Raw genomic sequence first — 14,061 nt, 5'->3', positions numbered from 1 at the left:
CAGAAAGAGGTGAAGTACTTGGGTCACCAGATTTAGATGGGGTCAAGGAAAATATCCAGAGAAAGGGTCACAGCCATATTGCAAATGAGTCCCCCAGCCACACAGAGAGATGTCAGGATGTTTGTAGGAATGGTAGGCTACTGCCGCCAATAGATACCCAATTTTTCTGTCATTTCTTAGCCATTACCGAAGCTGATCCATAAAAAACTCGCTGATCACCTAGTGTTAGAACAGGCTTGCATGAAAGCGTTTTCTGAATTGAGAGGGAGTCTGTGAAAAGCTCCGGCTTTGGGTCTGCCTGACTACACAAAGTCCTTCACATTGTTTTGTCATGAGCGTGATGCATGTTCTTTGTCTGTCTTGACACTGGTCCATGGAGGTGTAAAGCGCCCAGGAGCATACTTTTCAGCTACTTTGTATCAAGTTGCAGCTGCTTTACCAGACTGTTTGCATGCCATTGCGGTTGGACAGAGCCTCGAACAGTGTGAAGGAGTTGTGATGGGACATCCCATAACAGTAATGGTCCATCACTCAGTTGAAGGTTTGCTTAGACGCACCAAGACCCAATACCTGACAGGTGCAAGATTGACCAGATTTCAGACGAGTACTCTAGGGTCACCAAATGTGTCATTGAAAAGATGTACAGTGCTGAGCCTGGCAACCTTGCTTCTAAATGAAAATGTTGAAATTGAAAAGTTGGAAGACATTGAGCATGATTGTCTCAAAATAACGGATGTGTACAAAACCAAGACCTGTTATTGGAGATACGCAATTGGAAGAAAATGCCCAAATTATCTTTGTTGATGGTTCTTGTCTAAGAGACAATACAGGAGTACTGAGCGCAGGATATGCTGTGTGCACAATCACTAGTATACTGGAAGCGTCTTGGCTTCGAGGAGTATATTCAGCACAGGTAGCAGAACTGGTAGCCCTTACTTGAGCATGCCATGTTTCCGCTCAGCTAAAAGTTACCATCTATACGGATAGCCAGTATGTTTTTGGCATAGTCCATGCTTTAGGCCAGTTGTAGTCACAGAGAGGTTTCATGACCTCTTCTTGTTCACCAGTGAGAAATGGTGAGAGAATTAAAGAGTTGTTGCAAGCTATCCAGCTGCCTGAAAAGATTGCCGTGGCGAAATGCAGTGCACATCTGAAATCACAAGATTTTGTGTCAATGGGAAATGGATATATAGTTTAAGTCACAAGGTTTTGCGCATTGAACTGTATATCATTCAAAGCTAAGTGGGAATTGTTACCTGAAGAAGATGAAACATGTCCAAGTTTTGCATTACAAGTAATTGAAATATTAGAAGAATTGAAAATGTTGCAGAATAATGTTGACAGGGAGGAAAAACGTTAATGGAGTAAAATGAAATGTGTACAGCATCAAGATGAATTGTGGGTTTCGGAAGAGGGACAATTGGTTTTGCCAAACAGCCTGTTGTCTCAAACGGCTAGGTATTATCATGGTAAAGCACATGTTGGGAGAGATGCCTTGATTTGCCTGTTCAAACATACTTGGTTCAATCCAAGGTTTAGACAAGTTGCTGAAGCAGTTTGTCATTGTTGTGTCATTTGTCAACAAATCAATGCATGAAAAGGGACAGTGGTTAATTTGAGCCACATTGGAAGAGCAGGAGGCCCATTCAGCAGAATGCAGATGGATTCTATTGAGATGCCTGTGTGTGGAGGTTTGAGATATGTGTTGGTGATTGTCTGCATCTTTAGTCTCTGGATTGAAGCATACCCTACACGAAGAAAGGACAGCCTTACAGTAGCAAAATTACTGCTTAGGGAACTGATACCATATTTTGGATTTTCGATCTTTTTACAATCAGATAGGGGAAGTCACTTTAACAATGAAATTACTGTGTGCAGCATTGAACATTGAGTAGAAGTTGCATTGTAGTTACCGCCCTGAAGCATCAGGACTAGTGGAACAGATGAATGGTATCTTGAAATCAAGAATGGTAAAGATGTGTGCATCCATGAATCTGAAATGGCCTGACGCACTGCCGTTAGTTCTGATAACAATGAGAAACACACCCGACAGGAAGACAGGATTGTCACCACACGAGATTCTTATGGGCTGAACAATGAGGTTGCCAGCGGTCCCTGCAAATCCTCTTGTGAGCATTACAGATGATATGGTTTTGGACTACTGCAAAGGTCTGGCTGATGTGGTTCACTCTTTCTGTCAACAGGTGGAAGCAACCACACTGCCACAGATCCAAGATCAAGGGCACACCTGGAGGGCGGGTGACTGGGTGGTGGTCCGGAAACACGTACGGAAGATGTGCTTAGAGCCTCAGTGGAAATGCCTTTTTCAGGTGGTTCTGACCACTACCACAGCTGTGAAGTGTGCAGGAGTTCTGCTCGGATACATGCAAGCCACACGAAAAAAGTGACATGTCCTTTGGACGATGAAGAAGAGTTGTTGAGGGTACCAACAATGACCAGACAAGTCTCAGAACCGGAAACAGAAGAAAGAAGAACTGAGACCGTATCTGAGCACATTGAGGACTGTTCAATCACTCCTGTGACAGACCAAGGAGAAGACCTCCAGGAGGGTGACAGTGAGCCAATCTCAACTGAGGCAGCAGGAGAGCCCAGTCAGAGGAGGCCTTTCCCTAAAGTAGATGAAATTGAGAGACAAACAGAGCAAACGCCAAACCTTGAGGGGGAAGGAGTTGAGGTGGAGCAAAGCCAATGTGATCTGACTCCTCCTGAACCAGTTGCAGGTCTGTCAGGAGAAAATTCTGCAGAGCAAGAGGAAGTTTCAAGTTCAGCACTGAAAAGAGCATTGTCCAAAGGTCCACCGAAAGGAGATAAGTGGCCGGAGTCACAAGCAAAGAGAAAGGAAGCAGTTGTGGAGACAACAATAAAAGGAAGAAGTAGATACGACAAGGAGAGAAGATCTAAGTGAAGGAGGATTGAATGGAAATCAAAAGTTGAAAAGAAAGATTAGCAAGTCGAAGGTGCGCAGGTCCTGAATGGGCGTATACAACTACAAGTAAATGTCAAAGAGAGTTTTTGTTCTTTTGTTTTGATCGAGAAATTCCAGGTCAATATTTTGGCACCTGAAGGAAGCTGGTGAACTGAACTGAACTGTTGGGACAAATTGAGAAAAGTGCAAAGAGAAAAGAGACTATTGAAAGTAACCGAAAAAGACTTTGATAACCTGATTTGGCAAGATAACCTGATTCGACAAGCTGCTAAACCGATTTTTGACAAACTTACCGACTATTGAGAAAAAGGATCCTTTAAGTGAGACTGAATGCTGTAAATAACTGGTGAAAGAAGATTCTTTTGGTCTTGTATTTTTGCTGCTTTCTGATTCTTTACAGGTCATGGTTAACAGTAGCCATCAGGACAGGAAGAACAGGTGCTGTAAATACATGAGTGTTGATTTGGCAATTGTGTGTGTGATATTGTGTGTGATATTGATTGTGGGTATGACTGTTCTTGACAAGGATAAAGCCAACCATACTTCAGCTTCAGAGACGACTACTGCATTAACAGCAATAAAGAAGTTTAGGTTAGATGAGAAGTATCTGCACATAGATAACGCTCAAGGGGAACCTTCTTCTAATGTCTTCTATTGCTTATTGAATGCATATGTTGAGATGATGGATGCAAAGACTTGTTTTGTGTGTACGCAGATTCCTTCATTAGTAGAAGGAGTTATCTATCTAAGTTTGCCTCTTACTTATGGGATAAGTTGTAGTCGGTTACTAACAAGATTCTATAACCAGGAGTACATTCAGTATTTCTTCTCCAATCATGATGTTGTGTTTTCGGTTGTTCCCGTCACTAGGTACCTGAGTAGAGTAGCTAAGGATAATGACATAGTATTAGTGAGGGTTTCTCCGAGCCTACATTAACTTTTGGCACAGCTTACGGTCACAGAAACAATCTGACATGCTTGCTTACACCTTTAGAAAAGAGTTTCTTAGATCATACATATAACAGGAGAAAGGCATTAAAGGAAAAATCACAAAAGGGCTTAGAGAAAAGGAGTTTTATGAATGATTATGCTTATAGTGCAAGAAAAACACAAGGGAAATTAGCTTTAGATGTGCAACATGTAGGGAAGCTTTGTGTGTGTATAGGCCTCATTCTAGTACTGACACTTAGTTTGTGGGAACGAGTGAATGTAGACGTGTTTTTGTTTCAGAGTAAATGAACACTTATGTTGAAAGGACATGATCCAGCGATTCCTGGTATAGAATATCCTAATTCTTATTACCATCTTTCAAGAGGATGGTATGGAACATGTTATTTGGGGATACTTTTGCCAAAGATTTTCCAACTGGATGACTTAAAGAGATAACCAAAATTGACTGTGCAGCAAATTAGAGAAAGGAGAGAGTCTCCTTCTGGTATAGTGGAAGATATATTTGGAGCAATGATTCCTTCAGTGAGTTATTCAGAATTCAATAAAGATTCAGAAGTTGTCTACTACTGTGGAGATCATGCTGACAAATTTTTTAGGAGCCATGATCCTGATAGATACTGAATTGGCAGCGGAAAGAGCTATGACTCTGCCAAACCGCCTTGCGTTAGACATTCTTTTAGCAAAGGATTGCGGAGTTTGCAAAATGCTTAATTTGAAGCATTGCCGTTCGTTCATTCCTGATAATAGTAAATAAATTAAAAGCTTACTTACTGATCTGACTAATGAAAGTGCTGATTTGAAAGAGTTGAAAGAACCAGGTGTTTGGGAGAAAGTTGGCAAAGAATTTGCTTCAGTGGGAAATTGGCTCAGCAACAAGGGAAAGGGACACTATTGAAAATAATACAAGGAATATTGATTATTGTGATTTGCATAATTGGAACATGGGTAATATGTAAATTGTGTAAAATGATAAAAAAGAAGAATATGAAAAATGATCGGAGGAGGAAAGAGATGAAAACAGAAAAATTGTTTAGGGGAAATTCAAAAAGGGAACGACGATTTGATGGGTTAGAGATGACAGAATTTTAGCTGAAGCAAACATTTGTGTGGGAAGGCTTACAGTGATGACACATTTAGTCATCAGAGGAGGGATTGTTAATGCTGAATTTTAATGACATTATTAATGAATATTCATGCATTTTGAGTGATAGATTTGCGTAGAAAATGTATTAACTTAGAGAAAAATAATGCACGTATTTGAAGGTGCGCCCACCTGAGTGGCTGCCAATGTTCACGAAGTGTACTTATTAATGGCTTACTAATATGAAATGTTGAGCTTATGTTTTTATTAATGTAGTAATATATCATATTAAAGGTTATACATTATGTATTAGCTTTATTAATTGTAGGCCTTAACTTAGCGAGGTCTTGGCCTAGTTGCACGGCCTCATGTCAAGCTGCATTGCTTAGGCGTTAAGTAAAATGTCTGCTTAGGGAATTAAATACTGTTTTTCCACTGTACTGTCCATGTGCTCATAGCTGAAGTTAGTTCTCATGAGAAACTGCTTGCTAGAAGATGAAATGCTTGCTAGTGAAACAATGTTTAATGTAATGTGTATAAGACTGACCTTCCCAGGAGAAGACAATGAACATACTGTCTGGAGTATAAACTGCAACAATATTGATACCTGCCTAGCTGAATGATGGGAATGGAACAAGAGGAGCCAATCAACATGTGAACCATGTACTAGTAAAATTGTAGATCTGAGGATTTAGTTTTATTGGACAAAGTGTGAAAATGCAATCTGCTGACCAATTAGAATGTGGGAAGTAGTTTTAGGAAATCAAACTTAGCCAGACTGCACAGAGAGGAGATACCACCATTATTTTCTAGACTGTCTTGAGAAGAGACTTGCTCAACTTTACTGCTTGGAGATACTTTGCTTTTTCTGAACTTTGATGCTGAATCCTGATGTATTGCTGACCAAACTGATGTCCTGTTGACGAAGACTATCACAGCTTGCTGAACCTTATAAGGACAGGAATACCATGATTTTACTGACTGCTATGTTTATTTGCTTTTTTTTCTAGGTACCAACCGCTATTTTGATTAGTTAGATGTTTTCCAAATTTTGTGTGACTAAATTGTTTTGCATGAAGTCTAAACATGATATTCTAATCTGGTGTTAGTTAGGTTTCTCACAGATAAAGATTGCTACTTGTAAAAACAGTTGATGTTTTTTCTTTGCTGAATCTAAATGTATGTAATGTAATTTGCGCAGTTATTCTTGCTATTAATTTGTACAATAATCTTAGAATGTATAGTAGCTCAAGCCTTGAGTAGACTGCAATTCTTTCGACACTTTGTTTCTTTATGTTTATCATTTGATTTTGAGATTAAGCTATGTGACATTAGCATTGTTAAAATAGAGAAATAAACATTCAACTTTTACATAATGGTGTGGTTATTCATCGCGAGAGTTCATGGTGTCTGTAAATCACTGCCTCCTAATGAGTATTGATGGTAATGATTGTTGAGGTTGTTGATCTGTATTGGTATGGGGTATATGGTGGGGAAACCTCAAAGTGAGACAAAAGGTTCATCGGCCAAATCACGTTTCCCTTGTAAGTTTACTTAATAAGGTCTGACGCGCTAGCAAAAACACATCATCATGAAGCAATAAAAAGGAACCAGCGACAATCACATACTGACTATGTACAGCACTCCACTGCTCTTCAGCTAGGTCTTTGTTGTTGAAATTCCACATGCATACGTACATACATGCATTCTTCACCAAGCCTCAAGAGATGTCAATTCTAATGCTATACGAGGAGATCAAAGTCAGGAAAGAGGGGATTACACACTAACAGAGAGGCTATAAATAGTAAATTGCAGAATAACATGACAGGATGTGTACTAGAGTCATACTTGTTGTTTTAGTGTAAGAAACCTGAAGAGGTGGTGAAGGCGTTATACGTGGGCATCATGGATCACCCTCATGGGAGGTTGTGTGTTTGCCAGTGTTTAATTGTTCTCAATTCACCACATTCTCAGCATCTGGAAGCTCTCAAACTAATTCCTCCCATCTTAATAGAGAGACAGGAGATGGATGGGGCAAGTGGATAGAAACTTCACTTTAAAAGCTGAGGAAGAATTTAGATCAGAGGATTTCCTCCCGCTGTCACTTGTACGTCATCCCTGGGAAGGAACCATGACACAATACTGCTTTTGCTTTGTATTTTGAGTCCCGAACTTAGTGGACACTTTGAGAGTCCAAATGCACATGTCTGCTTTTCTTTGAGCTCAATGGCACAGACTAAGAGGGCAGTCTTCTTTTGTTAGTTCGTTATGCATGTTTTGGCCTGTCCCACAGTTTGTGTCAGATGAACCAGATCTAACTATGCTACTTTTGCATTGTTTGTGATAGTTCTGTGTGATAGTTTTATGTTTTTGACTGTAGGCATTTTGTAAACAAATCTAACATTAACAGGTTTATTTGCATGCAATACTTCTCTTTTCTAATAGCTAATTGACTCAATCGACTGTTTCAATTAAAGAAAGGGGTCATTGTTGGTAATTGTTCAAATTTGTGAGTGTCTCTGCTTTATTTGCCTATGTAAATGTGTGTGAACGTTCTCTATATTTTGGAGGTATAATAGAGGTTTCAAGGTCATGCATTCAATCACCAGCTGTAGTTTAATAATTCATTTTCATTTAAGGAAAATATGATGGTAGATAGAGACCTTAGCACTTGTTCATTCTACCTTTCGCCTGGTACTTCTTGACTCAAGGATGATCAAATATCACACAATAATGTAATGGCAGCACTTGCAGATAGTGAAAATATATTTAATACATTTATTAAATGATTACATACACAGGAACTTCAGAGGCAGAATCTCTCACATACATCATGTATCACCAGCACCAAAGACCAATTCGGTCTGATGAGTCACTAATATCAAGGGGTACAATTGATGTAGAATAAGGGAGAACCTGGAATATAAAATAATGAGTCCCAGTGATTTAAGATCTGTTCATTAATAGACTGGTCTAGAGTACATCAAAGTATAATATCATGTCTCACTAAGCGGTTGGGAAGAAGCAGAGGTGGGTGAGAAGATAGCGGGGTGAAGAAAATGTGTGGGCATAGGTGACACTGCAGAATGAAGCAGAAAGTGAGCTGCAGGGGACATTGAAAGAACAGCAGAACAAGATGGGAAGAAGATGAAGGGGGAGTGGGGAAGGGGTCCAAAGGGAAATAATCCGTAGGGAGAAGCAGCCCTGGGTCATAAAGAGAATATTCTGGCAGGAAGAGTTGAAAAGGGATAGCCAGGGCGCAGACACATAAATATTCATAAAGGACACAATTAGTGATAGAGCAGAAAGAGAGAAGACCATGGAGATGAGCTACAAGACAGAAAGTGGAAAAAACACTTAAGAGGTAGAAAGGTTGTGAGGGAAAAGGCAGCAAAGGAGCTGTGCAGGTTGGAAGTATGTGGAATGCCGTACAGGGATAAAGAGATGTGTAGGCGAACCTGTGAACACTACCTAAAGATATACAGGCAGATGAAAATCCTGTTCAGGGCAAGCTAGGGAATATGAGTTTATGGAAAATCCATGAAAACAGAAACAGGGGCATTTATGAGAGAGTGGGTAGCCAGGGACATGGGGAACGTTGCATAGAATTAGTCAAAGTGAGGAGAAAAGCATTGTGGGAACATTGCAAGAAAGAGCTGAATGGGGTATTCATGGTAGTGGGAATGCAAAGAAACAGCTTCAGGGGAAAACAAGAAGGCAGAGAGAAGGAGCGCTGGAGGAGAAGCAGGAGTGGGCAGGCTTGGGCAGAAGCAGCTGAATGATAAGAGAAGCTGCAAGGAGAGTGGGAGTCCAAGGTGAATGGGAGCACAAGAGAAGCATGTGATTCAAGAGAAGGGGGTGGAACTACAGGGGTAAGGTGCTGGTTATAACATAAGGAACAAGAAGCACAGGGAGAAGGAGGCAATTGGAAAGAGAAGCAGGGGGTCAAGATGATTGCAGTGGCTACTGATAAGCTGTACAGGAGCATGGGGAGAAGCACCTAAGAGAGGCAGAAGAGGCTGTGAGGGTCGGAAGAAGCTGAAGTGGAAGGTTGAAATGTTGGCAGTCAAAGTGAAAATCAGCATATATCAACGGGAGATGTCTCTGAGGAAATAGGGAAAAGCAAAGGTGGTTAGTAAAAAAAGGATTAAAGAAGGAGATAAGCAGTGCGGGTGCATGGATGGAAGCCAAAGACGGATGGAGTAGAGGGTGAGCATGGAGGCCCCAGAAGAAGGAAAAATGAAGCTTTGTGGAGGCATGGGAAGGAGCAGAAATATTGAGAAACAGGGAACAGGGGGGAACACACGTACAGGGAGAGAGTGGCAGTGGGGGGTCACAGGTACAACTAGTTCAAGAAAGAAGACGTGGTGGCCAGCACAGAGTGGAGAAATAATGAGGGAGAACATGTCAGAATGGAATGAGTGTGAAAAAAATTGAAAACGGTGGAGCAACAGTATGAGATCAGGGAGAAATGTTGCAAAGGGTGGGAAATCCGAGTGACTATGTGCTGTGACACAGAAATTCTCTGATAATTTTGAATAAAAGAACGGGGTACAGGTTAAATACGAAAACAATATGAAATCTGTATGCACAAGGGAATTATATTTGTGGATAATCAGTGGGGGTGTCAAAAGAGGTAACAAAGCATTAAGAAGTACTGTTGTTATAGTGAGGAGCAGCAAAGGGTGCAGAATCAGTGGGGCATGCAGATCCCAGCAAAGAATGGGGCAGCATTACAGGCATGTGGATAAACATCCATGAGTGGGAAACCATTGAGTTTCTGGTGAAGGCCAACAATGGTTGGGAACTGGTTGGGGTGTGGTGAGAAGCAGCAGTGAATGGAGGAGAAGTGCAGAAGCACGAGAGCAGGAGTAGAGGGGGAGTAAGCATCAAAGGAGTATATTGAGAAGAAAACTTAATAACGGGGGCAGTAGGGGTATGGATGAAAGACCACAGCTACTATCCAGGACAAATAGACTGGCCCAATTTCCAGAGGGTCATGCAACAGTGGTGATTAGATGCAGACTGGAAGAATACCTGAGTGTTTGAAGTGAAACCCAAAGAATAGAGTTGCGCAGGGTGAGAAACTGCAGAGAAAATAAGAGATACATAGGAATGAGAGGGGGATATAATCAGATGTTCAGGACAATGAGAGAGCTATAGAATTTGCTGGTGAAAGGAGTGCAGGGGCAGTGAGGAGTGAGAAACTTTGCAGTGAAGCACAAGGCAGTAGCAGTAGGAGGGAAAGGAGGAAACAAAGCAAGGGAAAGGGGCAAGGTGGCAGGATGGCAAAGTGGTAGGAAGGAAAAGGGGTGAAAGGGAATCAGAAGAAATGTGAAAGATGGGAAGGAGAAGAAATCTACAAGAAGGGGAGATAGGTACATTGATTCAATGGGAGAGAAATGTCAGAATTTAGAGGAAGAAAGTACGTAGTATGAAGAAGAAAGAGCAGACATAATCTTTCACAGATCAGGCTCTTTTGAACTCAGTGGCCCAGATGTAAACAACAGTTGCATATACAAATCGGTCATCAGTGTGAAGATTTTGCGCTGCCTTAAATAATACTGGATTACATAGTGCCCATTTTGACAGAGAAACAAAGCACTATGTCATATTGGTACCTGCAACTTGTATCAATGCCAACAGTTGACTTTATAACTACCCGACTTTAGCGTGTGGTAAATGGGTGCAATGGGCAGGAGCTCTTTCATCTGACTTCTGAGGCACTCAGTGACTTCAGGATGTAGTTTCAGACTCCCAATTTTTCAGTTGCTATAGACATTGAGACATGTTTACTGTTCCAGTGATGACCGCACTGAGATGACAGTAACTTAATTCCTAAATCCTGTTCCATTATTATGTTACTTAATTGGTTTTCCTCTTCCTTCATTTACAGACCAATGTACATTATCTTCACGCTGCTTGTTCATTAACTATGCTGTCGGTTCTCAAATTCTTCCATTTACAGATAAGTGTACATTATCTTCACCCTGCTTGTTCAATAATTATGCTGTCGGTTCACAAATTCTTCCATTCACAGATCAGTATAAATTCCCATCCTGCCTTATGTAAGAAAGATGGAGCTCAGATCAGTGATGAAAGAGGAGACGTTATCGGTAATTAAATCTTATCTAATCCTAAACCATATAGAAAATAAATACACATACAACATCCGATTCCCGTTCACATCATCATAGGCAGAATAGAAATGTACGAATAGATCTAGGAGAGTTTGTACATTGTTAATATTGTATGTCCTCTAATGGGTCTGCATCCGGCCTTGGTGTGGTCAGTGTTTCTCAAATCATCTTGAGACTGAGCAGTGCCAGAACGGAGCTCGCAAGCACAGCCCAGAGGGAGATATCTGGAATTAAAAAAGGAAAATAAGATAAGGCTCAAGTGATGCCTCAAAATATGAGAAAGTAAAAATATCTCAGCAATATATCACACATATCTCCCCATCTTCCTCTTGGACCATTTTGAGCCACAGCCCTTTTTCCAACTCATTTAAGGGGGATTTTTCTTTATAATTGGATCAGGCCTAACTTTCGTCGGTGGTAACTCTGTGAAAGCATAGCAGTTGTTGAGTAAATCACTAACTCTAACCCTGACCCAGCAATCTCCGAAGACAATCCGTGATTTGAACAAAGCAACCGCGTTTCAGTCCTTTTTCCTGTGGAAAGTGCTTGCCCTCTGAGCCCTGAATCTTTGGATAAGAGATGCCGGATGTGGTTGGTATCAGAACTAAGATAATATTTACACCAGGCAGAATAATGATAGACAAATGTTGCAAAATACAATTTGCTGATTACCTGTGTGTGATCCAGAGTTAAAAGTGAAGGACCCTGAAAAGAAACAAAAAGAAACATAACATTATTTTACATTTCCTTCCTTCAACATTTGTCAAACTTTAGAAGTTGTACCTCACCCTCAGTTCCAGAAGTGTTGCTGCACCCAGAATTCTATGGCTATTCTGCCTCTACAGCACTATAATGCTGCTGCACAACTAGTGTCATAGAGATATTGTACTAATAGTGCACCAATAGTTTTACAGCTCTACTGCGAGTCTGCCAGTAGAGCTATAATGTACGAGCACTGCCTTGCAGATGCATCAAGGAATGACATCGTAGGCTGTCACTGATTTTGTAGTGCCATTATTATTATTGTCTGCTGATTTTACCTACATTCTGGGATTTTTTTTAAATAAGGAGAAGCTTCCCGTACAAGAGTCACTCATGATAAAGAACAGGTGAAAACAGGTTCAAGGAATACAAGGTCCTTCAAACTAACTTAGTAAGGATTTTTGCTCCTGCAGGATTGGCAGTAAAGTGCAAACAGTGGAGTCTCTCGAGTGGGAGGGCAGATGGGGTCATGGCCTAGTTCTATGTGCCCTGGTTCTCCCTTCCCTTTTGCATCACCAGGAGAGCTGTTGAATGTAGCACAAAATGATGTATTATAAAACTGATGTTGTATTGTGACACACAAAGGCTAAGTCTAATTTTTACACTGCTAAAGTCAATGAGGCATTGAATGCCCCTAGAGAGCTTTTTAAAGTGATTAAGGCATTATCTACTCCCTCTAGGCCATCCAAATTGGAAAACTCCCAGGAGTTTTGTGATAAGGTAGCCAGGCACTTTGAGAATAAATTCTTCAAATTCATGCCAATTTTATTCCTCATGAGGCTTTTAGGGAACAATCTTTTATGGTGCTACCGGATCTTAAAGCTAGCTGTTAAGTTTTATCTGATTTCCAAATCCCGACTCAGGACAGCATTAGAAAATTGATTCTCGATATTAAGTCAGGTTCCCCTCTGGACCCCTGCCCCCCTTTCATCTTTCAGCGGGCCCCAGACCTTATGGCTCGGGCATTAGTTCCTATTATTCAGGAGGTCATTAATTCTGGGATTTATCCCGCTTTATGGAAGGAGACTATAGTTGTCCCCCTGAAAAAGAAGCCAGATTGGGATAGCCAGGAGCTAGATAATCTACGGCCAATCGCTTTTCTCCCTTTTCTGGCAAAGATTGTGGAGAACGTCATGAATAAGAAACTAGTAGAATTTCTAGTGGAAGTGGGAGGCTTAGATTCCTCTCAACATGGTTTCAGAAAGGCGGATAGTACGGAGACCGCTCTTATCTCATCCTCTGACTCCATTCGGAGATTGGCAGACGAAGGGCAAGGTTTTTTTTAGTTTTACTGGATCTATCGGCGGCGTTTGATACCATCTCTCTGCAATTTGTGTTGACCTGCCTTTATCAAGCAGGGATTAGAGAGCGGGCTCTTAAATTCTTGGAATCTTTTTTGACTAACAGATGGACCACTGTTAGTTGTGGTAATTTTTAGATCTACACCTAATTTATTACCCTGCAGGACTCCACAGGGATCTTCATTGAGCCCCACCCTGTTTAATTTGTATGTTGCCCCGCTGGCTAATTTGAGTAGGTCCTTTGGATTTATCCCCACGTCCTATGCAGATGATACACAGCTAATCAGCCCAGTAAATAAGAACTGGGAGGAGGTGGTGGACCATTTCAATAACTGTATGCAAGCAGTCAGCAATTGGATGATGAGTAACTGGCTTAAATTGAATGTTGCCAAAACTGAAATTCTCTGTTTCAGGCCGGGCAACGAGCTATGGAATTTACACTGGTGGTCGACAGATTGTGGTACCCTTCCAATCCCCACCACTGTTAGCAAGAATTTGGGAATTATTTTTGATGATCATTTATCTTTTAAAAGTCAGGTGAATCACACTGTAAAGACATGCCTATGGCTTATTAAAATGCTAAGGAAAGTTTTTCCTTACCTTCAATATGAATGGGGAGTCTCTGCTACCTTAGCTCTGGTTATGTCCAAATTAGACTATTGTAATGCCCTCTTTCTTAATTTGGACAAAGCCTCGTTGAATAAGTTACAAATGGTCCAGAATTCGGCTGCTAGAGCTGTCCTTAATCTTTCTCGCTGGGTTTCAGTTAGAGGTAGTCTTAAACAATTACATTGGCTCCCGGTGGCTCAGAGAATTATTTTAAAATCGCTATGCCTGACTTACAAAGCGGCTCACGGTATTGGTCCTCAATACCTGAAC

General features: G+C 41.0%; 1 protein-coding gene across 1 annotated transcript in view; it reads right to left on the bottom strand.

Moving 5' to 3' along the window:
• Positions 1 to 7,727: 7,727 nt before the first annotated feature.
• The window catches only part of LOC138284758 (uromodulin-like), a 196,002-nt gene continuing 189,668 nt past the window's right edge, over positions 7,728 to 14,061 (bottom strand). The window contains exons 10-11 of the mRNA XM_069223895.1: positions 11,792 to 11,824; positions 7,728 to 11,343 (exon numbers count right to left, since the gene is read on the bottom strand). Coding sequence (XP_069079996.1) covers positions 11,279 to 11,343; positions 11,792 to 11,824 — 98 coding nt within the window. The 3' untranslated portion in view covers positions 7,728 to 11,278. The remainder of the gene's footprint in view (positions 11,344 to 11,791; positions 11,825 to 14,061) is intronic.

This window comes from Pleurodeles waltl, chromosome 3_1 (genome assembly GCF_031143425.1).
Source record: "Pleurodeles waltl isolate 20211129_DDA chromosome 3_1, aPleWal1.hap1.20221129, whole genome shotgun sequence".
Taxonomy (NCBI): domain Eukaryota; kingdom Metazoa; phylum Chordata; class Amphibia; order Caudata; family Salamandridae; genus Pleurodeles; species Pleurodeles waltl.
This window is presented reverse-complemented; position numbering and strand designations above follow the sequence as displayed.